The sequence below is a fragment of the Megascapheus bottae genome, chromosome 12 (genome assembly GCF_031878675.1).
Source record: "Megascapheus bottae isolate mThoBot1 chromosome 12, mThoBot2.hap1, whole genome shotgun sequence".
Taxonomy (NCBI): Eukaryota; Metazoa; Chordata; class Mammalia; order Rodentia; family Geomyidae; genus Megascapheus; species Megascapheus bottae.
Window position 1 is genome coordinate 38,599,175 of NC_143520.1, and position 26,858 is coordinate 38,626,032.

General features: G+C 37.0%; 1 protein-coding gene and 1 long non-coding RNA gene across 3 annotated transcripts in view; both read right to left on the reverse strand.

The window, feature by feature from the left end:
* LOC150056435 (uncharacterized) overlaps positions 1-2,172 on the reverse strand; it is a 62,376-nt gene extending 60,204 nt beyond the window's left edge. For both annotated transcript variants that reach the window (XR_016537328.1, XR_016537329.1), the window contains exon 1: positions 2,020-2,172. This is a non-coding gene — a long non-coding RNA (uncharacterized LOC150056435). The remainder of the gene's footprint in view (positions 1-2,019) is intronic.
* A 21,465-nt stretch (positions 2,173-23,637) lies between these two features.
* Positions 23,638-26,858, reverse strand: part of Hnmt (histamine N-methyltransferase) — a 39,719-nt gene continuing 36,498 nt past the window's right edge. The window contains exon 6 of the mRNA XM_090342873.1: positions 23,638-24,946. Coding sequence (XP_090198999.1) covers positions 24,591-24,946 — 356 coding nt within the window. The 3' untranslated portion in view covers positions 23,638-24,590. The remainder of the gene's footprint in view (positions 24,947-26,858) is intronic.

Genomic DNA, 26,858 nt, shown 5'->3' on the forward strand with positions numbered 1-26,858 from the left:
AAGTTTGGTTATCTTCAATTTCTTTGATGCCTTCCTCTTGCATTTGTAATTAATTGTAAATTCAAGATCAAGACCTGAAAGGCACTGTAAAAATCAGGTCTCTCTGTCACCATGGAACATTATCACATAGAGGAGAGGGGGGGGGAGGGAGGAGAGAGACAGAGACACAGAGAGAGGAGAGAGACACAGACACACACAGAGACAGAGAGACAGAGGCAGAGAGACAGAGACAGAGAGACAGAGGCAGAGAGACAGAGACAGAGTTGTGTTCCTCTGGCTTCTGCGGTAATGAGGCAGCATTTCTACATCACTAAAATGTTGGCCCTTCATTCCTGTTATTTCCTCTGGTGAGATTTTCTGATCAGACTTTATAGTTTAGTTAGCCTTTTCCTGTCATTTAGGTCTCCGGTATATGGACACTTGCTGGAGAGAGACTTTTCTGACCTACTTAGTTTATCCATATAGAACTAATCATAACTGTAAAAATACTTTTCTTTGAAAACGTGAGTTCTGCACAAGCCCTACTTAATGCATAACAACAAAACATTTCTTAAAAATTCCCTTCCAAGTTCTACCCAACTGGGAAGGAGCCCTATATCTTCTTTACTACGGAGCAAGGATTGAGTTAGCATCAAGGGCATGTGTTGCAAACTTAATTGCTAGTCTTTTTTTTTCTGTGGGTCATGGAGCCTGGGCACTGTTGCTGAGCTTTTCAGCTCAAGGCTACTACCCTACCCTTTGAGCCACAGGGCCACTGCTGGTCTTCTAGTGCTTAATTGGAGATGAGTCTCAAGGTCTTTAATACCCTAGTGTCTGGGCTGGTTTTGAACCAAGATCCTCAGATCTCAGCCTCCTGAGTAGCTAGGATTACACTCAGGTAATTGCTGCTCCCTTCAAGAGCTGGGACAGCCCAGGGGCAGTTGTATGACACAATTACTACTTCAGATACTAGCAAAAATATGTGTTCTTCAACTCCTTAGTATCTTGTGGTCCCTCTTTCTCCTACAGAACCATTTTGAGATCACATCACCCAGGGAAAGATTTTTTCCAAGAAATTATATCTGAAGCATGGAAAATGTGTTACCAACCCAGACACCAGAAAGCTTTTGGTAGACCTTGGTACTAAAGGTGATGCAAAGCAGGATAGATGCTGGCACCACAAGCATTATATCAGTTTATGTCTCTCAGATCTCCACTTTCTGTGGGTCAAAAAGGAGAAGGAAACAATCTGTTTCTATGCCCTCTGAGCTCTTATTGTACTCACTCTGTCACTCCTTATTTCCAGGCATGTCTTAATTGCTTTCTTTGTAGCTCAGAGGTAGGTGTTGGCAACAGATGAGAGTACTCATCTTATCCATGCGTCTTGTACAGTCATATCTGACACTTAAAGTCAGAGGGGAGGGTATTATACATCTGTTATTCTCAGCTTTAAGTTCTCAGTTAAAACTCCAAGAAGATAAGAAAGCCCCATATATAACACCTTTATTTTTTTCTTTTCTTTTTTGATCTCATGAGAGCATATGCTATGAAAGAAAGATCAGTCTTTTCCATCTCATTTTCTGATGAAATCATTGTTGAAAAACCAAGTTCATGGTGCATATTCTACACTTAATAAATGCTAACAGAAGAAATTCACAGTGATATAAACATACATGGTTTTTTCATTGGTGTATTTTTAAAAAATGCTTAAAACCCAGCTGTTGGGGGTTATAATCTTTATTTAGAATCTTAATAGCCTTAGAATCTAGGCAATATCAGAGCTTTAGTGGAACATTATTTAAACTGTAATAAAGCATTTAGCCTCTGCCTTCAGTCCATAACACATTCTTTCTAAGTCATGTATTTTTTTCTCCTCACTTCTCAGAAGTTTTCTATAACATGATGTAAATATCAGGTCTATAAGGCACCCAAAGAGGATCTGACTCGGATCAGGCAAGTTTGTATCCCAGTATTATCCTGCTTAACTTCATCTGCCTCCCTCCTAGCAGACCAGAAAGCTCCAATCAAATTTTCTCTTACCTGTATTTATATTAAACAGATTTTTTAAAGAGTTATCTGGAAGTTCTTCATGATTGGGTGTTCAGTACTTCAGAATATGAAGATCATCATTTCCATGATTGTTACAGCATGTCAGTAGTCCCTCTGTTGAGTCTTCTGTGTGTGAACACAACAAACCTCATTCCTCAACACTTTTCTCTGACATCACATATTCTGTTCCCAGCTAGATAAACAAACTAGTGTCTAAGTTCAAAAGAAGGAGGAGGAGAAGGAGAAGGAGGAGGAGGAGGAGGAGGAGGAGGAGGAGGAGGAGGAGGAGGAGGAGGAGGAGGAAGAGGTACATATCTTGCTTCCTTTTTTGAGGGCCTTTGTATGTGAGAAAGATTTTAAGAGCATAATTTCAGAAGAAAATCCTGTGGTTGGACCCTGGGGAATGATCAGGAGGAAAAAGTATGTGGAAAGTCTAAAAGTGGAAAAACAAAGCAGAAGTACTATTTTATTAGGGCAAGGTCTAGTCCTAGTGGTGAGTATCTTCCCCTAATTCATCCAAATCCAGTGAAGATGGGAAATTGAATGAGTATGGAGTGATTTTAAAGGACCTCTGTAGAGACCATCAAGTTGACTATCAAAGCTGGATATTATCAGGCCTTATTGACAACAGTGACCTCTCAAAGAAGAGTAGGAAATTTTTGATCTTCCAACAGAAGCTGTTTAAATGAAGCCTTGTATGTTCTTGGAAGGACAGAAAGACTTGAAGTTCTGGATTAAGCACAAGGGTAGCCTCTCATTTCCAGAACAATATGTAGCATTGATCCCTGGATGTTTGAAGTTAGAATTAACTTCCCAGTACTGAGAAGAGTTCCATATGATTTATATTACTTTATATTTTCCAATTCTAAAAATTACACTAATATATCTAACTGAATATCAACTGGTGTGCCTTTATGTCACTGTAGCCCAGTCTAATAAGTGCAAGTCTGAGATAGCATGTTAACAATCATTCCTACTTAATCTTAGTACCATAGTCTGTTTTCACAATAAGCTGTGACACTAGGAGGGGGGATGAGACAAAGCTATTGCCCAAGCCAAGATCAGAACTACCACCTGACATGTTTCTTAGACACAGAAAAATAGCCTCTGTGGGAACTACAAAGATGTCCTTTCTTTCCTCCTTTTCATTTTTCTACTGTGTACTAGCCTTTGCTCCTTTTCTCCCTCACCATATCAAACCTTCACTACTTCACTGCAAATGTTAAGAGTAAGTTTGCGCATTCCTGTCCTGGAGACTCCTGTAAGCTTCTTTAGAATTACTGACTGCTTCAAATAGTACATCTTTCTCCCGTGCCTTTTACTTTTTTCTTTCCCTTATGGTTTATCCTCTGGTGTTGCTCTATCTGACTTTGGTATCTGTTGTATTGTATATACATTTGTTTATTTGAATCAGGGAAAGGAAGGGGAAAAACAAGATGATGAGACAAAGGATGACGAGTGTAACAGTGATATTCACAAAATGTTATGTTGGAAGTACTATACAACTTGGGAGGGGCTAAGGGAAGGGAAAGTGGGAGCAAAACATTGGAAGGAGTAACAATGTTCAAGAAGGAATTTACTCACTACCTTATGAATGTAACTGTAATCCCTCTATACATCCCTCTAATAAAAATATTTTTTGTCAGTCCTGGAGCTTGAACTTAGGGCGTGAGCACTGTCCTTGGGCTTTTTCCTCAAAGCTAGAACTCTGTCACTTGAGCTATAACACCACTTCTGGCTTTTCTATGTATATGGTACCAGGAATCGAACTCAGAATGCTTGCTAAGTACTCTACGACTAGGCCAAACTCATGGCCCCAGTAAAATAATTTTTTAAAAGGAATTACTGACTGTTGGAACTAACCAGGATCTCACCTTTTGTGTCTGTTCCCATAGCTCCTGGCCTTTGTTTATTTCTTTGCTTCCTCTCTATAATTCTCTCTGTCCTGATCAATGTGGTGACAGGGATATAAAAGTATGGCTGTCTTCTGCAGTTATGCTTTCCAGGGTTATACATTATGCCCTTTCCATTTAGTATGTACTTCAGGTTTTCATTGGTGGAAGATGGTTGGGAGCTAGAGCCCAAAAGAAGCTATTCTAATGACTAGAATAGAATTTCCATAGCAGATACTTCTCCTCTGTGATCCCAAGGAACCCTGCCATGTTCCACCATGTCTCTAACTTGCAACTCTTTCTTGTTTTTGTTTCTTTAGCCTTGGAGTGGCACGGACTTTCTGCACTTGCTTCTCTCTGGATTGCCTCATCATCCTCCCTTTACCCTTTCTAACCTTAGGATCAACTCCCTGTGCTTTTTAAAAATATTTGGGATGCTTCCTGATTTTCTATTTAGAGTCTAACTTCCAGAGGCTAATCTTAGAAAAGGTGGGTAGGGATGAACATAAACTCATGAAATAGGCATGTAGAAGAAAAGTAGGCTGTAAAGAATGAAAATAATTCAATTGAAAATATGCTATTTCTTTCGCTCTTTAAAATGCTGCATTTAGGAAGGATAAAAGTTAACATCTACCAGCTTCAAACTGAGGAAACATCATACCCTAGCCCTTACCACATCCAAACCACAGACTTTCTTTCATGCAAGAGTACAATGCACTCTCTGAAAATTGTTATATCTTCATCAGGTTAACAAGGGTTCCTGTCACTCAGATAGCAGACAAAAGGCCTTGCCATATTTAGGACAGGTGATAGAAGAGTGCAGACATTAAAAGTTTTTTTTATTTTTAAGTAGCATTCTTCACACACATTTTACAATGCTAGAGAGTTTGTCCATTGACACATAAAGGATATATATTGAATTTAATTGGTAAATGTCAACTAAGTGCTATTCTATTTTAATCTCTGGGAATGATACTTTAAGTAGTTAGGCATACTGAAAAACTAAACTTAAAATACTTTTGCTTGATGGAATATGTAATATAGAGTGGAGGGTGGGAGTGACCAACAATATACAAAGTAAATAAATAACAAGTGTATTTAATGGGGCTGGTGTGTCCAATGGCGAAAAATAATGCAGGCAAGTGAAGAGCAAATATCAAGATAAAAGAGTTTAATTTTAAGGAGAAAGATCAAGAAAAAGACTTCTTTAAGGGAGCATTTGGGTAAGGTCCATAAGGAGGTAAAGGAGAGAACTCTGAGTCTTCTGGGTGAATATTGAGGCAGAGAGACAGAAAATGTAACATTTTTGCCTGAGGGCGAAAAAGATCAGAAGAAAAAAAAGTAGATTTCTAGCTGGAACTTTTAAAAATATTATTGATAATTATTAATTTATAGTTACTTATTATTGCTAGAGAGGTCAATACAGAAGAACAAATCATGGTTTAGGTAAAAGAAGCGAAACTGTTGTTTTTGTCTCTGAGCAGAACGGAAGCATGGGCTTGTGGTTCACACAGTGCACTGGAAGGCGCCTGTGTAAGCTGAAAGCATGGTAGGAGCATGCACCATATCAAGAGAGGGCAGTGTATGGTTGCAGATGCAGGTAGTCAGTAGATATGTTAGGAGTTTGTAGAGTTTCTTTTCAGTTTGCTTTTGTTTTTGCAGTAAAACTTTAATCAGAAAAAGTGGAACCAAGCCATTAACTAGAAAGGAGATTGTGGGAAACTGGAGCCATAGCTTGATGGCAAAAGGTTGGCCTGGCATGTGCATTGCCTTGGGTTCAGTACTCAACATCACAAAAAATTAAAAATGATTAAAAATATAATTCAAAAGAGGAGGCTGGTAGAGGTATTGGGGATTTAAGTAAGGTACTGAGGGTATGAACTACTGCACTGATAGTGAGAGAAATGGACATGAAGGTACCACTCCTGGACAGTGTGAGAGCTCTTTTGAGCTCAGTGAATATGAACAGGAAGTGAGGCTGCACATCCTAGGTTTGCTTTTTGCTTATCTTCGGTCTCATTCAGCTTTTTATAGTTGAAAGCAGGAAGTAGACATTCTACTAAGACTATGGTTTTTCCATGCAATAAAGCTAGGAAATGGTCTAAAGAAAAGTCATGGGAATGTGTAAAGAGACAGAATTAGACTTACTGATCTCCAGAACTTAGGCTGGATAAGAGGATTCACTTCAAGATGGACCAGGAAAAGTGAATACTGATAAAACATATAAAATATAGGTTCTGATGAACTCAGAAGGAGGTTGGAAAAGAAATGGCCGAGAGACATAGAGGACAGGAAACCAGGAAGACAGGAAGTCAGCATATTAGTGTTGAAAACTGCTAAAGAACAATTGCTGTGTGGACTACTCTGATGACATGAGGTTCAAAGCTGAACACTCTCAAGGAAAAATGATTGAAAATAGTAAAGAAACCAAGGAAAAAGCTGAGTTCTGTTGGCCCATGCCTGTAACCTTAGCTATTTAGGAGGCTGTGATCTGAAAATCATGGTTTAAAGCCAACCAGGGCAGAAAAATCCTCATGAGACACTTCTCTTCTATTAACCATTCAAAAACCAGAAGTGGAGCTGTGTCTCAAAGTGGTGAAGCATTAGTCTTGAGCAAGAAGGGCTAAAGGACAACCTACAGGATCTGAGCTAAAACCCTACAACCTACAAAAAAAGAAAGAAAGAAGAGAGAGAGAGAGAGAGAGAGAGAGAGAGAGAGAGAGAGAGAGAGAGAGAGAGAGAGAGAGAGAGAGAGAGGAAGGAAAGAAGGAAGGAAGGAAGGAAGGAAGGAAGGAAGGAAGGAAGGAAGAAGGGAGGGAGGGAGGGAGGGAGGGAGGGAGGAAGAAAGGAAGAAAAAGAAGAAAGAAAAGGTTAAGAAGATGCCAGCTGCTTGTGGTCTCATTGCTTAGGAAGTGGAGTCAGGAAGAGCTCGAGTTCTTAACCAGCCTAGGTTACATAACAACACCCAATCTTTAAAAGTTGAAAGTTTAAATATGTAATATCCTCAATAGAGAGCCAGGTTTAAGAACACAGAATTATACATTTTAGAGCCAGTAAATTTAGAAATTATGGTGGAAGCATTTCCAGACATAAGGATAGTTAGGTGTGATGAAGAAGAAGCTTTATAGGTCCTAGAAAATCAAAATGAGGCATAGCCTGGCTAATAGTTATTAAAACATAAGATACTATATCTGAAATTGACATTGTTTTATTGTTATGGAGAGTGTTTTTCCTATTATTTCATAAGGATAAGATGTCACATCCTACTTTGGGCAATTTTGTTTTCAAGGGTGAGAGGAGAAGAAAGTCTCTTGTTCTCTCTCTCTTTCTCTCTCTCTCTCTCTCTCTCTCTCTCTCTCTCTCTCTCTCTCTCGTTTCTCTCTCTGTTTTTCTCTCACACACAATACAATACATATACAGAGTCTTGATATGAGTGATTGATATATACTATATGTTTAAAGCTAGAAGAATAAAAATATATTGCTTTTTTTAAAAAATATTTTAAGTATGATATTTAATTTGGAAAAAAACAAACAGGGAGACATTAGCACTGAAGGCAGAGATGAAAAAAATGTATGGATAAGAAATCAACTCTAGATATCATTAAAAACGTGGTCTAGGTTAGAATACATATACAAGGAACTCTGGTCTTGTTTAATGAACAGCTGCCCTCAGTACAAATGGCAAATGGCAATGCCATCTTTTCTGGTTTGTCAATTTTATATATTTTTTTATTTTAACTAATAGAAGGGTTACATTTTATTTGCTGGATTACTTCACAAACATTGATACCCCTTCTCATGTTTTTGTCCTCATTTTCCTCACCCCTGCCCTCTCCCTTCATCTTGTTTTCCTCCCTTCCCTATCCTATTTCAAATAAACATATATACAATATACCAGATAACAAGCTAAAATACTGTAAAATATGAGAAAAACCAAGGGACAACCAAAGACATAAGAAATAACATAGATAGTACATTAAGAACAACAAATTACACATTATATTGCTTTTTTTTCAAATTGAACTTTCTGTGACCTCCATCTTCACTCTAGCTAAACATGGACATTATATCCACTCACTTTCTTGCAAATGCACACAAATAAGAGATTGTGTAGTCCTGTCATATAAAATCTATGCTTCAGCAACTTTTTGTCTCATGATCTGTAGTGTGAGTTCTGTATGTTTCTTTGCTATTAAAGGGCTGGTGCTCAGGTTTGATCCACACATCAACAGGACAGAGAAATGTAAATCATTGTGAGATAATCTGTTAGCAGTGTAAGGTAATCATTGACACCCATGTACTCTCCTAACTTTCCTTTGTTCCTGTGCAAGCAGTCCTCTATGTCAGTTATCGCTTAACATATGCATGAGGTCTGTTGAAGACCAGTGATATCTTTCTGCCTTTCCCAAGAACCCATTTGGCTGCTATAGATATAGTGCCCTGGGTTATTTGAAATTTCTGCTCAACCACCATCCAGCATCTCAGACCACATTTTGAGGTGTGGGTATCTCCTGTTGTCTTTGTCTTGGGCTGTAGATGAAATTCAGTGGTAGAGCCCTGGGTTCCATCCCTAACATGACCAAAAGATGAAAGTATTATTACATCCTGGGTGCATGGTCTTCTATTGATGACAATGGTATGTTAGAAGTGGCAGTTTATTTCTTTGGTAGTTTACCCATGGCTGCAGCAAGAATCCTACCTGCACTTTGCTGTATCCCTAAGCTTCCTTTAGAATACACAGCCTCATATTTACTATAGCGTTAATTTTAGAAACAGATATTCTTTGTGTTGCCACCCATGACACACACACACACACACACACACACACACACACACACACACATATATATATTTCCCAACTCCCACTACAAGCAAGCATTCTCCTCTATGTTTAGCATTTGTTTCTCTAATTACTCCTCTTACTATTTTGAGTTAAAACCATCTTTAGTTCATAAGGGCATAGAAACTTGGTCAGGATAATGAGAACAATTTTTTTTTACTGAAGTTGTCCACTTTATTTCTGAGTTGAGTATATTTTAAGCTCTTGTTCCTAGGTCATCGTGAGGGAAAGATTTGATGATCTCATTAGCCCATATGATATTCTCCTGACCTGTTTTTGTTTTGGTAAAGCACTTGTTATTATTTTCTTCCCTTTAATAGAGTTTAATTTGATGAATGATGATGGTAATTGGTAAATACTCGGAAAATAAAAGGTGCTGTGTGAATGGAAATAGTTACTTTTAACTCTGTGAGAAAGAGAAAGAGAAAATGAACAGATGGCTCAACATGCTTTTGTTGACTTTCAGGTTGATTCCAAATGGTAAATTACTGCCTGGGCAAATATTTGGATTCCAAATGATCTCACACTATTTGTTGAGAGTATTTTGATATTTTGTGTATATTGGAAGTCATGCTCAATACTATAAAAAAGACTTATAACACGAGAGGGGAAAATTCTGGGATTTATTTGAGCTCTGGAGTGAAACTGGGTTAACTGAGTTAGGAGACTCACTTGAACCCAGGACATTATCAAGACCAGAAAGGGATATATGTCAGACTCTGTCTATAGTGAGAAAAAAAAAAGCATGCATGTGCCCGCAGCCACACACACACACACACACACACACACACACACACACACACACACACACATAATTGGGCTTAAAAAGAAACACAAGTCTGAAGCATAGTTGGTAATATGAACTCAGTGTGGGGGATGAGAATGAACTCTTTCAGTGCTGTAGTTCACTTGATATTATTTAAAGTGATTAAAAGAGAATAAGAGGTGAGGGCTATTGGGCAGGGAACAACCTGTGCAGTCCCATCAGGCTGAGTTTGATTTCTTATTTTGCCACTTAATTTGTTACTAGGCAATAGTGGGCAAGCTTTAACCTGCTTTAGGTTGTACAACTTGCCTGCATATTAGCTCCTCTGTAAATGTTATTCATGAAACGGGGTTCAGTGTTTGTAGAAGTGTAATGAAATGCGTATTATATCACTTCAAATATGGTGTGGGACATAAATCTTGTACTTGGCACCAAGTTCCTCATGGGAAATTTACTGTGTAAAGGATTAAAATAATATTGTCTGAACTATTAAATTTTACTTTGAATACATTTGACAATAAATTCAATAAAAGGTTGCATTTTCTCTGCTTTATTTTACTTTAGGACTAAGTGCAAACAAAACCCATTATTTTATGAAAGGACATTTCCTCAGAACAAACATAACACATTTAACCCTCTCCCATATTTGGGCTACATGAATTCTCTCATTTTCTATACAATTTGTTACATCTAGCTATCATTTGTATTTCCCATAGTTAAAAATGGGCAAGTCTGATTTATCTCACTCCATGTCAAGCTATTGCTTATTCCTATAGTGCCTATCTTAGTTTATACATGACCTGACATATTCTAGAAAAGAGCATCATGTTGTAGGATGGGAGAGAGGCTTCCAAAAACAAGATGAACTTCTTCAAGAACCTGTTGAAGTGAGTCTTATATATAAAATGTGTTTCTTCATTCCTCTGGGAAGAACTTATTGCTCTAAATCTCTCAAGTTGTTTCTACAGCTCCGTTTTGCTTTTATGGCTCTTTATATCTGGTCTTACATTAGTTTTCTTATGCATCAGTCTCCTTTTAGACTTAGAAACCTCTCTACTAGCATACTCTTCTCCTTCACTGGTAGCTTTCTCACTGTATTCAACATCTGGTCCTGTCTATATATTGCCTAGGTCCTCTCAATCAAACCATTCATTGAAGAACCCCAAGAGTTGAGAGGTTTCATTGACAGTGAATACATAGAAATCGACATCATTCATTATGACTAGGGGATCTTTTATTTCAAGTAGCCATAATTATTTACAATGCAATTTTTAGGTGAATGGAGAAAAATGGGGAGATTGTGGAACCCAATGTGCAATGGAGGAAATGCTTTCTGGTCCTCTGTCTTTTAGTTCCTTGGCTAAGAAAAATAGATTGCTCAAGCTTGTCTCCAAGCCAGAGGCACAGCTATTTACACAACTGTTACTATTTTTATTCCAAATTTACATCTGCTTCTCAAGTGCTCCTCTCCCTTCACAGTAGTATTTTCTCACTGTATTGTGTAAATCCTATTTTTCACATTGTTGTTGTGAAGGAGATGAAAGGGATGGTTCATGCCTGAAAGGAAAAAAAAAATACTTGGCATATATAGTTGCCTCAAATGCCTGACATTTATGTCTAGTTCTCTTTCTAAAAATTAAATGATGACTTTTTAAGGCACAAAAATAGAACTGTTTTAAACTCTGATTTTGAATAGTCTAGATATTCTTGGCCAGATATAAACACATTTTTCTCAGTGAGAAATGATTGTTTCATAGGTTCCTCTCATATATTATTGTGTTCAATCCTTCAGACCTCTGTCCTGATTAGAAAATATAAAATATAATTAAAAAGTATTTCAAATAGGGGAGCAAGCAAGCAAGGAAGGCAACAAAGTAGGAGAGAAGGAAGCAAGGAAACGGGAGGGAGAAGTGGTAGAAAGGGAGGGAGGAAGAACTGAAGAAAGGAAAAGAAAGAAAGAAAGAAAGAAAGAAAGAAAGAAAGAAAGAAAGAAAGAAAGAAAGAGAAAGAAAGAGAAATGAAAGGAAAGAAAGAAGTTAAAAAAAATTTTGAGCTGAGTCCTTGGGCAACTCACTGCAAATTCTGATAGTTGAGTTAGAACTCACTGAAAATCAGGGTTTTAAAAAGGAAGCAGTGACAAACCTTCAAGCCAGGGCAGTACAAATGGCACCTTGATAATTTATAGTCTACAGGCAGCTCTTGGGTTTATTATCACAGTGACAAATGCACTGTCATTGTTAATAGGATATTTCCCAGCAAAGACTTCTTGTTATGCAAGCCAGGTTTGGTATGTCATGCAGCGTGACAGCAATAAAGTCTACAAGAATTTGTAATGAACTTCAATTACTAATAGATTATGGTTAATGGGAAATATGTGCAGTAAAGATATGGGTTTTTATATGCACCTTCTGGTATCAATGAAGCAATGATTTATGGTACAATTTATGTTAACATTTTCCACTATGAAAAGGCCCAATTTGGTAGAAAGTCATTCATTTATAACATATAGTTAAGATAATTTTGCTCATAATATAAATGTAAGTATAAAATTAGATATTAATCTGTTTAATTCTAGCTTTTTTATTTTTATGTAAAATGGAGACTTTTCTCCCTTCTGAAGAATATTGCTTGTTAAAAATCCCTACCACAAAACAAAAGCTTAAGAGATAACCTCTTTGAGTTAAATGTTGTATCTTGTATGTGAATTTTTTTGTTTAACTTCATTCTGAAATTAAGAAACTCATTAAAATTTTGATAGAGTGGTGTCTTGCTTCTAAAATATTATTTTTTCATTGTAATTAATAAAAGGGTTACATGATATTTGCCAGATAGAAGGTGCATTAATTCACATATATTGATATCTTTCACATGTCTTGGTCCCCATTATCCTCCCCTCCACCCCCCCACCCCATCTTGGTTTTACCCCATTCCCTATCCAACTTCAAATAACCAAATACAAATAAATCCAATATATCAGATAACAAAGTGAGATACTGTAACAATATGAGATAACCAAGGGACAGCAAAAGAGATGAGAGATAACATAGTACATTAAGGACAACAATCATTCATTGTATGGTTTTTGTTTCAATATCCTGGAGGTCTTTTCAATTAGCTTCATACTATATGGCCTTATGTATCAAGGTTTTGCTCTATTGCAGATCTCTGCTAGTAGAGCCCAAGGTTTCTACTGATTATGACAAATGAGGGAAACCATTGAGCCTAAGTTCCTTTGAGTCTGGCTTACTTCACTTAATATGATTTTTTTCTAAGACTTTCCATTTCCTAACAAATGGGGCATTGTCGTTTTTTCTGACAGCAGCATAGAATTCCATTGTGTACAAATACCACAACTTGTTGATCCACTCATCAACTGAGGGACATCTGGGTTGGTTCCATATCTTTGCTATGGTAAATAGTGCTGCAACGAACATAGTTATGCTAGTGGATTTAGTATGTCCTTGTTTCTGCACGACTGGGTAAATGCCAAGTAGTGGAATTGCTGGGTCATAGGGGATCTCTATGTTTAGCCTTTTGAGGCACTGCCATATTGCTTTCCATAGTGGTTGAATGAGTTTGCACTCCCACCAACAGTGTAGTAGTGATCCCTCCTGGCCACATCCCCTCCAGCATCTGTTATTATTCGTTTTCCTGATCCTGGCCATTCTAACTGGAGTGAGATCCAAGTAGGGAAAGAGGAAGTAAAACTATCCCTCTTTGCAGATGACATGATTCTGTATTTAAAGAATCCTATAGACTCTACTCCCAAGCTCCTTGAGCTGATTCAAAACTTTGGAAGGGTAGCAGGCTATAAAATTAACCCTCAAAAATTAACTGCCTTCCTCTACTCCAACAGTGAGAGGAACGAGGCAATAATCAGGAAAGCAACTCCTTTTGCAATAGCCTCAAAGAAAATAAAGTACCTAGGAATTAGCTGAACTAAGAATGTAAAGGACCTTTTTGATGAAAACTTTAAAACCCTGAAAAAGGAAATTAAAGCAGAACTAAGGAAATGGAAAAATCTCCCATGCTCCTGGATTGAAAGACTCAACATTGTGAAAATGACAATCTTGCCAAGGGCTATCTACAAATTCAATGCAATACCCATCAATATCCCAATGGCATTCTTTAAAGAAATAGAAGAGGCAATCCAAAATTTCATATGGAATAATAAAAGACTCCATATAGCAAAAACACTTCTTAGCAGAAAGAACAGTGCCAGAGGAATTTCAATTCCAAACTTTAGACTCTATTACAGAGCTATAATTATCAAAACAGATTGGTACTGGCACAAGAATAGGCCTGAAGACCAATGGAATAGAACTGATGACCCAGATATTAAACCACAGACCTATAGCCACCTAATCTTTGACAAGGGAGCCAAAAAATACAATAGAAGAAAGATAGCCTCTTCAACAACTTGTGCTGGCAGAACTGGTTAAGCACCTGCAGAAAACTAAAGTTGGATCCTTCTTTGTCACCCTGCACTAGAATTAACTCCAAATGGATCAAAGACCTGAAGGTAAAAGCTGACACACTGAAAACTTTACAAGAAGGAATAGGAGATACACTAGGCCTCCTTGGCACAGGTTGAAACTTTCTTAATAAGGACCAAGAATCACAACAAATCAGAGAAAGGCTGGATAAGTGGGACTGCATTAAACTGCAGAGCTTTTGTATGGCATAGCACATAGCTAGTAAATTAATTAGGAAGCCTACAGAGTGGGAGAAGATCTTCAACAATCAAACAACAGACAAAGGCCTCATATCTAAAATATATCAACAGCTCAAAAAATTGAATCCATCCAAAACTAAGCCCCAAAGGAACAATCATCCCATTAAAAGATGGGCCAAAGACTTAAAGAGAGTCTTCTCTGAAGAAGAAACAAAAATGGCCTATAGACACATGAAGAAATGCTCAACATCTCTGGTTATAAAAGAAATGCAAATCAAAACAACTCTAAGCAAATATTATTTTAAATTAAGAAAATATATAAGTATTCATGTTAAATTACAGTGAGTTTGTAATACACATCAATGCTTCCCCTAATTGTAGGATTCATTAACAGCTGTGATACAAATATGCACATGCATATAGAAGTGATATGTGTGTTTTTCACACACACCTAGATGCAGTGTATAGATATGTATCATATATTTTGTATTAGTGAGTGTGTGTGTGTGTGTGTGTGTATGGAGGTGTACCAATTGTCAAAGCTGACAGTAATTAAACAATGATTTTAAAATGTTAAACATATGTTGGCCAAAACAGACAAAAGACAGCCATTTTAAAGTTTATCAATTTACTAAGTTTGAGTCACAATCTTGAAGAGTGACTAAAAAAAATAAATCCGTAGAAATGGTATACTGAAATATGCATAAGAGGATTTATAGAAAGTAGTCTTTGAGCAATAAAATTGAAATCATATTGTCTATATATTTTTGTATTTTATTGTTGGGTTAACATATAGATAGGCTACGGTTACATTCATCAGGTACTAGGTACATTACTTCATGAACATTAATTCTCCTTCCCACTTCCCCTCCTTCATCCCCTCCCAATCATCTTTTTTTTCTCTTTCCCTTCCGTATTTCAAATAAACATATATACAAAACACCATGTACCAAAGTAGATACAGTAACAACATGATGTGATAAACCATAAAGGGGGAAGAAAGAGAAAAGAAATAACTTCAGAACAACAATCACAAAGATAAACCTCTTGTTTCCCTATCTTGGAGTTCATGTATACTCAAAGGCCATGATTAATAATTTTCATTTTCTTCCATTCTCTGAACTCATGTTTTTCATGGGCATTACAGGATATATTGCAAATCACAGACGCAGATATAAAAGAAACATCTATAGACTCACTACAGTTCTTACTTCAATAGGCATTGAACCGAAGTCTTTCTCTGGATGCTGGTACTAAGAATCTGATAGGAGCATGTAAGAGTTAATTATCTGGATTGGGAGAGAAACAGTTGCAGAAAAGACTCCGTTGACTCGTCTTTTGTCAAAGTCTCTTTAAACTTATAACATTCTACAAACTTCTTCTAAAAGATGAAAATAATAATGACTTTGTACTATGAAAAGGAAATGAATTAGTATATTATGAAGTTAGCACAGTTTCTAGTATGTAATACTTATCCAATTCATAGAAAATAATAATATTATTATCAATTATTGGCATTTAGAGAAACTGTATCTACATAGCTCAGTAAATATTAATGTTAATGTTTCTAATTATTAATATTTATTGCTATTTCTATATTCCTCACAAGCCTCAGTATTTTGTAGGTTAGAGATTCTGGTGAGTCAGAAAATCCTCTGAATTGAATGTATCAGAAGGACAGATTCTTAAGTGCACACATGTTCCAGATTTGGGAAGGAACTGTACAATTAACTAGCTATGTATTTCAAAAGCCTCCAAAGTGACTCCTCCATGCTTGACAATTTAAAAGCAGAAAAAAGGCATTATTCACAGAGCTGCTATGATGGATGGCTAAGTCATAATTTGCTAGATGAATGTTTAACGTTGGGCAGATTAAAAACCTAGAATTCAAGTGACTGATAAAATAGATTCACTTATCATTTTCATCTTTCAGGCTTATCTGAGTAAAATTATTTTTTTTCAAAAAATACAAATTAACCCCAAGACCAGGCACCTACTTTCCTAGCCTTAAGACAATCTATACTGTATTTTACAGTTTTTTAGCTCAGTGTTTTCCCAATGTTCTTTTCTTCCTCCCTTATAGATTGGTGGGTATTGGGAGAGAAAAATGTAAAAAACACTTTTACCTGATTACTAAAGCCATGGTAGTTAAAGAACAAATTCAGTTATGATTACTAATAGAGTTATCATTATATATCCAAGGTTGAGTTTTAGTTCTCTCTCATCAGTCAGAGAACAGCAGCCCACCCTTCATACAGTTAATCTCTCCACCAGGCCCAGCGATCTATTTTGTTTTACCTTGTTGTTCTGCATTTCCTGGGGTTTTACAAGATTTGAGATAACTTACTACTACGTTCTCCTACCAGATATCATGAGGAAGGAAAAATAAAGAAAAAAATTCTATCTTCTGTTATCAATGTGCCTCATAAACTGTACTTTTTTCCTATACAATTGGTAAAAACAATCAAATGACTGTCTACCTCCAAGAAATATGAAAATGCACTTTGGCAGTTATTTACCAAAACATCAACAAAACAAAAACATCAACAACAAATCTAAACAAAAAACCTAAGCATTCAATTATCATAGAAGCAGGAAAGAATGACTGGAAGAAACATGAGATGTCCCTCACATCTCTCACATCTCTGGCCCTATATCATGAAAACAATCTCTTATTTTCAGGCTTGGTGGCATGTGTCTACAATATCACCAATCGAAGAGAAAAGGTAGAAGAACCTGGAACAAAAAAGTTAAACAGATATCCAAAGATCTGGCTACCTCTACCTCTACATATTCTGATGTTTTGCTCCCCTTGTCTATGGGATCTGAGATAGCTTGCTACCACATCCATGTTCATCAAGGCCTTTTCTCAAAAATAAAGGATAAGTTAACTTTTGTAATGGATATTTAATAATTAACTGTAACTGTTCTCCTCTGCCCAAGAGGCCAGCTCATGGTCAAAAAGGATCTTGGAGAGAGTAAATTGTGAACCAAAGTTGACCGTGTCCAACAAGCACTGTCTTTGTATCAGAATCTCCAACTAAGATCAGTCTCCAGTAGAAGAACAAATCTGTTATCTCTGAGCTAATCACTCCATGAAGCTGAAAGAGGAGATAAAGGAACAGAGAAATAACCAGGATCATCCTTACAGGCAACAAGGAAGTGCCAGTGAACAAGTTTCTTGAGTGTCATACGTGTGGATGGGAAATCAAGCTCCACTAGATGTAGAAAAAAACCTGCGACAGGCGGGGAGTTGGCCTAGTGGTAGAGTACTTGCCTACTGTGCTCAAAGACCCGGGTTCAATTCCTTCGTATCACATACACAGAAAAAGTCAGAAGTTGTGCTGTGGCTCAGGTGGTAGAGCTCTAGTCTTGAGAAAACTCAAGGACAGTGCTCAGGCCCTGAGCTCAAGCCCAGTACTGGCAAAACAAAGAAAAAAAAAACAGACAAAAAAATGGAGTTACCATGCAAGTAAACCTCAATTTCTTCTTCATGAAATGGGAATGGAAGTATTAAGTAATTTAAAAGTGTGATCAAAGTTTACATAATGGACATCAAGATCTAATATTGTGCTTGATGTTAGGAAGTCCTCAATAAATATTAACTATTACTAACAAAGGCTTTTATATTCTCTGTGATTAATTTGTTATAAACCTATGATTAACTCAACTTGAAAATCTGTAAATTAAAGAGGAAACTAAAGGGGAAGCAGTAAGCCCCCCTTTTCCCCAATTTGTAGGCCATGCAGATGTGTAGCCCCAAAACAAACATCTATCCAAGGCTTCTCCTGATCAGTAAAACCTAGCTATATCCCTTGTCCTATTTTTGTGTAACTTTTAAGTAATAAGAAAGAAAGCCAAACGTATTGCCCAATCAGTCCTGGAAGGATAAAAATAGAAAACAATAAAAATAACCACAAGGACTATGTACCTCCCAGGGTAGATGGAGCCTTGGAAAACATGAAGAACAGCTGCACTATCTTGATAAATAAGCTAAGGCTATAATGTGCTTGTGCTGATAATAAGTAGCCCAGAACAACTGCCTCTTGTACAAAATCCAAGGATTTATGTCTAGCCTGCCTGCGTTGAGAACTAGAGAATTAACTCATGAAACCTATATATCAACACGTGAAGAAAAGGGACTCACAGTATAGAAATGAAATTAGCATGAAATTAGTTACCTGGAGGACATAAATAGAGGTACTGACATTTTCCTGGGTCTTCTCTATCAAATATCTTTGGAGAACTCACCAAGCTAAGACTATAATTGATAGCCAGTGTGATTTATTTTCATAGTTTGTACTCCAGGCAGGTTGTTTGCAAAGTCCTTCAAATATCATTAAGATGAATCAGAAAACACGGATAATTCTTCAAGAAGAGAATGTGATCATGGAAAGACACTGCTTACATGGAATATCCACAATGTGTCATTGCAGCCTCGAGAACAAGGCGTCTCTATATTTATGAATCCATTGCCACAGAGATTACAGCAATTTGACACAGAGCTCTAATGAATTTTTTGGCACATTTGGAAATTGTGATGGTTGTTGCCCTAGGAGCCTCTAAATCAACCTCCTTGCACTGCAATTGCCTTTTCATGGTGTATATCACAGTGAGATATGGGTTACACGATACATAGTTTTAACGATCCTGTATTAGTTGATCGCCTACTATGGATGTGTGTTACACAGTGTATGAATCATACGGGAGCTAGAATATGGGTAACAGATAATTTAAATATGCAATCGCCGAGGCCTGAGCAGAAATGAAGGCACAGAAATACAACCAAAAGTCTAGGCAGCTGCCTGAGTGAGCCCACACGTCTGGGACTAGCTTAACACAAATTTATTACTGAAGTTTGTTGTTCAAAAAGAGGGTTATTTCACCATTAAAGGAGGTGATTTTCTTTTCCATTTACACCCTTTTCCTCTGATCATTACTTCTCAGATTTCCTTTGGTGTGTATGGACATCAAGAAACAAAGGCAATGCAATTCTATGAGGTCATCGAAGATGAAAGAAGACCGAAAGTCATCAATTCAATCTGGACAACATAAAAGAACAGTGTGAGGTCCTAAAACTTACGATCCAACTTATGTCTTGGATGTCTTATGTGTATTGGATGCCATTTAAAACAACTTACCATATAGCCTATATAGCCCACCACCAAGCTCACCTTATCGTGTAGACATGGAACATGGAATGACTAGATTTAATCTCTTCCTTGCTGTATTTCCATCATGTTTTAGTCCAATTTCTCATTTGTTTTCTTTTCTTTTTTTCTTCTTCTGTTTTTTTTTGGGGGGGGGTTAGTCATGGGGCTTGAACTTTGGGCCTAGACGCTGTCGCTGAGCTCTTTAGCTCAAGGCTACCACCCTACCCCTTGAGCCACAGAGTCATTTCTTGGCTTCTAGTGGTTAATTAGAGATAAGAGTCTCACGGACTTCTGGGGAGGCTTTGAATCTTGATCCTCAGATCTCAGCCTGAGTAGCTAGCTAGATTATAGATGTGAGCCACCGTACTGGGCTTTATTTTCTCATTTCTACTATACCATTTCTGCATTCTGGGAGGGGACTCCTCACTTTATGCCATTGTATCTTGGAGTCTGTGAGTTGCTTTTCATTTTTACAGAAACTCTCAACTAAGAGTTTCTTTGAAAGTTGTTTGGAAAGAGAGAGGTGGGCAGGCCTCTCTCTTATCTCTGCTTCTGGCCTGCCACAGAGGTGAAAACCTCACCACTCTACATTCCTGCCAAGTACTTCAGAAGAACCTGGTGCCAAGGGAGCATGGGGTGAACCTTCTCAGACAATGAGCCAAGAGCAATCCTCCTTTAAGTTGTTTATGTCAGCCACGGGTTGTCACATGGTGAGTTACTGTGCCTGGCTAATTCTAAATTTCATATGGGAGAATCCAGTAAGTCTGTTTTACATTTTTTTAAATAAGCTTATCCAGCCAGGTGTGGTGGCTCACACCTGTAATCCTAGCTACTCAGGAGGCTGAGGATCAAGGTTCAAAGCCAGCCCAGGCACAAAAGCACAAAAGCACTTGACACTCTTATCTCCAATTAACCTCTAGAAAAGGAGAAGTGGGGCTTGGCTTAAGGGTAGGGTGGTAGCCTTTGAGCTGAAGAGCTCTGTGACAGTGCCTGAGACAAGTTCAAACCTCATGACCTACAAATAAATAAATAAATAAATAAATGGATCCAATCAATTCTGGCTGACCTACGCTGTTTATCCTTTGGTCTAATCAGACATGGTTGAGACGAGGCCACTTCTTTAAGTGGCATAGAGCACAAACAATCATTAGATCAGGGGACAAGTCTCTTAAGGCAGACCTCACAGAACCATTCCCTGATGGCCTTCTTAGCTAAGACAGATATGAAGAGGTCATTGACCAAAAATCTCAAGGTGAAAAACTGGACTGACTCCTCTGGGATCCTACCTCTATTTGTTCTCAGTCTGTGAGCAACTAATATTTAATATCTTTAGTATACTTTGTAAGTGTGGCTCTGTATGACATATTGACATCTCCTAATTTCTACAATGTTCAGGATCATGCTATCCTTGAGGGATTAGATTAGGCCCATATCATCATTTTATATGTACACAATTCTGAGAACAGAGCATGAATGCCCTGATGTCATTTAGTGAATCACACATATCAACAGGATTTGAATCCAGGAAGCTCAGTGCTCCATCCAACCAGACTATTTTTATCTGTTTATTCCACTGTGGAACTTAGCAGGAAGTCTAAAAATAATATTCTGGAGAAGTATATATATACATATATATATATGATTTCAAAATGGTAAAATGTTATGCCTAAATTGTTCTATTGTTTTTGTTAGGTTATATTAGCTATGCAAGGAAAGAATATAAATTATAGCATCTCCAAATATGTATATGGTATAATTTGATCATAGTCACCCTCATTATTGTCTATCTCCCCTCCTTCCAATTTTCCACTTTCCCTCTTCTCTCTAGCCTATCTCCCCCCCCCCCCATTCTCTCTTTTTGCCAGTCTTGGGGCTTGATGGGTACTGTCCCTGAGTTTCTTTTGCTCAAGGCTAGCACTCACCACTTGAGCTACAGCAGTGCTTCCTGATTTTTCCGTTTATGTAGTACTGAGATGCAGAACCCAGAGCTTCATGCATACTAGGCAAGCACTTTATCACTAAGCCACATTTCCAGCTCTCTTCTATTTTTTGATTTTGAATTGTTTTACCCTTTAGCTTTTACAATTGAGAAAAGTTTTGTGTGTGTGTGTGTGTGTGTGTGTGTGTGTGTGTGTGTGTGATTGTGCATGTTTCAGGGAATTGAGCCAAAAGCCTTGCATGTCCACCATTCAGCTATACCTTAATCCCCTTTGTTCCATGTATTGAACTATGTTTGTAATCCTAAAATAAATACATAAGGTATAAGATAGAAGCATGAGAAGAGCAGAATTCATCTAGTATTATGTTTTAATCATGTACCGTATACAAGGCACCATATTTAACATGGAGGGATGCATGATTTATGAAACAGCATTCTAAATTCATACCAGGTGTCATTTTATTTCTGGACCACAAGAAAAAAATTGTAAAATCAATATATGACGGTTTCAAATCCTTTATAATATTAACCAGTACTGAAAGGATCCAACAGTCCCATTTCTTGATACTACATGACTTTCAATCAGTAAGTGACATGGAAATTTTTCTCTTAAGAAGTCCTGTGTAATCTAAGGTTCTCCCAGCAGAGGGTCACAATAACTCAATAGCTATGTACATATGGTCAGACAGGATGAGGCTAAGTGAAATGAACTGTAGGATTTGGAGATAAGAAGTTTATCTTTATTATTGTTATTCTTAATGTACTATATGAAGTTATTTCTTTTATCTTTTTTTTCCACTTATGTTAATCTCATGTGATTACTATATCTGACTTTGTTAACTGGTATATTTTATGTATGTTTATTTGATATAGGGAATTGAAGGGGGAAATAAGATGATTGGGAGGAGGTAAGGAGGGAAAGGGGAACAAAACATGAGAAGGGTATCAATGTTCGAAAAGTAATTCGCTCATTACCTGATGAATATAACTGTAACCTCTCTATACATTATCTGGACAATGAAATACAAAAAAGGAATAGTTTATGGGAAATTTCGTTTCCAAGTTTCAATAAAAATTATAACAAAAATAGTCCTGCATATTCCAAAAACAGAAAAAGGCCTTTTCTTCAAGTTTTGGATCCTTAATTTCCACATCAGTTCTGTGTTTCTTCCTAAGCATATGCTTTTTACTAACAGCCATTAGTTACTCAACAGTCTCAATTTCCAGCCTTCTAGTAACATTGTTCAAGGTCATCAAGGCTTTATACCTATCAATCATGTACTCCTCACAGATTTCCTTTCTCAGGACGATTAATCAGGATGATTAATGGCTCAGTTTTCATATGCAGGAATCTGACTGGATAACTGTCATTTTACTTGTTTAAATTTATAATAAATAAAACATTGAAACAATGATAAAGTTGTCTAAGAGATGAGATCAATTGAAGTCAGTTTTACTTTTTATGAACAACAAAGCTTCTTTAATCTGTTAGTTGCCATGGAATATAAGCCTATAAACTTCTTTGGGGAGAGGTGGGAAGGCGGGTGAGGAGGGGCTGTATATATACATTTTAATGTGAACATCTCATAGTATGAAGTAGTAATACTATAATGGAAAGGATTCATTATCATCCTGGGTTGAAGGCTTCTATGCAAGGTCTGTGAGCCATTTGGTATGGACTTTTATTCTCTGCCTTAAGAGAGCAGTCTTATTTACTTACTATGAAAATATTATCCATTATTAAATTATTTGTTCATCTAAAACAAGTATTGTACTATAAACATGACCTCAGAGGAAATATGAGAGCAACATAAAAGATGATAAGCTATCAAAAGAAATTCAAGGATTCTTTGAAATGTAGTAAGTGGTAAAATATGTGCTTCAACTCAGTAGAGATTTGGAAATTTTGCATTTCAGTTCATCATATTGGTACAATGGGCTATTTATTTGGGAGGATACAGCTTGTTCTCAATAACAGCTTAAAATACTTAAGTTTCAACTATAACAAAGACTTTTTTTTGCCAGTCCTGGGGCTTGAACTCAGGGCCTGAGCACTGTCCTTGGGCTTTCCTCAAGGCCAGCATTCTACCACTTGAGTCACAGCACCAGTTCCGGCTTTTCTATGTATGTGGCATCGAGGAATCAAACCTGGGTCTTGATGCATGCTATGCAAGCACTCTACCACTAGGCCAAACTCCCAGTCCACATAACAAAGATTTTTAAGTCAAATTGTAAAATTGTAGAATTATTCATAAACCAGAATTATTAAACTTTGGTTACAGAGATCTTTTAAATTGTGTGAGTGTCAAAAACCAGAAATAAAAAAAATACAAAGAACTAAATCAGAGTGAATAAACTAGAGAAATTTTAATATATCAAAAAAGCATATCAAATGACAAAAGTGGCAACATATGATAAACCTTTAATTTTATAGTGTTTTTAATGTTCCAAAATTGCTTATCTTTTTTTTTTTTTTGAGGCTGGATTTTAAACACAATGTCTTGTGCTGTCTAGGCAGGAGCCAACCTTTTCATTTTCCCCTTCAGTTATCTTTCAGGTAGTTTCTCAAGTGTTTTTAGAGATTGTTTCTTGCAGATCTTTCTTGCCCAAGCTGGCTTCAAAACTTCAAAACTTGATCCTTAGATCTCAGCCTTCTGAGTGACTATAATTACAGGAGCAAGCCACCAGTGTCTGGCTGTCTCTTATTAACTTTTCCCAAGTTGCTTCAAACCATTATTATCCTTACTTCCAACACCTGAGTAGCTAGACTATGGCCTGAGCCATAGTGCCTAATCAGTATTTGTTTCTCAGGAGTATATTTAAAACTTAAAAAAAATGACAATAAGAGAATGTACAAAGAAAAATACCTCTTAAAAGGAGGAGAAAAATCTATTTTATTGGTAGTTAGAGTATTAATAAATTCTTATTTTACTGGCATTTAAGAATCAATGGGACATTTTCTAATAGTATTCTGGAAATGTTTAGTAAAATCAGTAAATGAAAAGGATTTTTCTTTTCAGCAAGTCAGTGAAACTCAGGTCTTGTATTTCATCTTTACCTGCTGGTTAGCCTGCATGTAGTCAATCAGAGTTTATATGAAATTCAAGCAAAAGTACCCCCAAATGATTCTGCATGAAAGTCCTAGAATGTCTAGAAATCTCCTAGATTCCATTTGTAAGAAGCTATTATCTTTTCTATATTTTATGAAATACATTTGTAAGTTTAATTGCAAAACAAAAGAATGACCAACAGTTGTTCAAAATATGATTTTTAAATATATACTTGTGATTGATAGTTAAGCTTTAACTACAATGAAACTCAGATTATTATTAAAAAGAACTTTCCCATCTTTCTTAATACTAAATTCAGGCTCTTGGAGATCTTTCATGATTTCTGCTTTGAGACTTGGTGGAGCTGTCATACTAAAGTTGCAGGTTTCTGTCAAAAAATCCCAAAGTAGATCTCCATTTTCATTACCATCAATAAAACAGTCAGTTATGTCCATGGTGGATGGGAGATCATAACACTCATACTGAATACCCAGGTTGTCCAACATTTGAGTGAGATCAGATGAAGTGATATATAAGCAGAGGTCATCCCGAGGTAGGCAGGATCCATACTTCTTCCACAGCTTGTCCCAGCCACTCGTGCCTGTGAAATACAACATAGCTCATGCTTTAATTTATTCTTCCTTCTTTAACTTCCTGCCATTTTCTGTTTGGAATGTGTCAGTGAACAAAATCATATGCTCAGACATGGAATTCAATTCAAGGAACATGGCAGACACAGGCAGTGAGCAGAATTAAGAAAGCCCCACATGCATCTGGTGATGGCTTGTGTAAATGAGAAACTAATCAGAGTGAGATAAGTCAAACAGTTTGAGTAGCTTCAGCTTCACCTACAGTTGTCGCAATTTCTTTCTTTTTTTTTCCAGTAATGGTGCTTGAACTCAGGGCTTTCTCAAGGCTAGTACTCTACCACTTGAGCCACAGGACCAGTTCTGGCTTGTTCTGTGTATGTGGTACCGAGGAATTGAACCTAGGTCTTTTACATGCTAGGTAAGCTTTCCCACCACTAGGCCAAACTCCTGGCCCCACAAATTCTTTAATAAGGTGACATTTAAAAAGACTTGAAAAACCATGTAGACATGAGAAGGAAGGTTATGTCATAGGAAGATAAAAGCAACTGCAAGAGTTAAAGTAGGTACATGTCTGGTTTATTCAAGACCTAATGAAAAAGTCAAAGGAAATCAAGTTGAGTGAGAAAAGAGAGATGAGGTTAAATATGTGCCAAACTGTATAGATGAGGGAAAGGTTCTTATAAGACCAAACTGGAAACCATAGTGATGTCTAGTGGGTGTGTCTAGATTGACAGGTGTGTTTTATATCTACATAGTCCAATATGGTGGCCACTTATTAATTGGAGCTCCAGAATAATTAAAATATGGCTAGTGTGAATGAAGAACCTAATTTTACATTTATTTCATTTTAATATTAACTTTAATAGCCAAGTGTGGCTTCCATCTTGAACAGCACAGAACCAAGGTGACTTATATTTCCATTTTAATAAGGTGACTTTAGCCATTCAGACTGTAAGAACAGGACAGAGACTATTGCAATCAACCAGGTGATATGTGAAGGTAACTTAGAATGCAAAGGTAACTAGAAAGCAAAGAGATTTGCTTGGAACATTTTCATGTATTCTTCTAGCTCTAGTGAATTTGCCAACAACTTGAATATAAGGTGTAAGCAAAAGCACAGAGGCAGTGAACAATGGTGATTTTTGTTTGACTACCTGAAAAGATATAATTATCACTATTAGAAATGTGAAGAGGCTGGGAGCATGGCCTAGTGGTAGAGTGCTTGCCTAGTGTGCATGAAGCCCTGGGTTTGATTTCTCAGAACTACATACACATAAAAAGGTGGAAGTGGTGATGTGGCTCAAGTGGTAGAGTGCTAGCTTTGAGAAAAACCCAAGGACAGTGCCCAGGCCCTGATACCAAATCCCAGGACTGAAGAAAGGAAGGAAGAAAGAAAGAAAGAAAAAGAAAGAAAGAAAGAAGGAAAGAAGGAAAGAAAGGAGAAGAATAAAAAAATCTTTCACAGTATAAACGGCCTTTGCTTTGGAAATGCAAACTTGAAAGACCTACTGAAGATTCAGGAAGTGATATGAGAAGCAAGTTGTTTGTGTTCATATGGAGATTAGAAAAAAGGCTCTAACAATAAAGAATTTTGATGGAAAGAAGTGGTGCAAGAAAAAATGGTGAAATCAATATCCCAATATCATTTTTTTAAAGAAATAGAAAAGGCAATCCAAAATTTCATATGGAATAATAAAAGACCCCATATAGCAAAAATAATTCTTAGCAGAAAGAACAGAGCAGGAGGAATTTCAATACCAAACTTTAGACTTTATTACAGAGCTATAGTGACCAAACCAGCTTGGAAATGGCACAAGAACAGGGCTGAAGACCGATGGAATAAAACTGAGGACCCAGATATTAACCCATAGACCTATGGCCACCTAATCTTTAATAAGGGAGCCAAAAAATAGAATGGAAGAA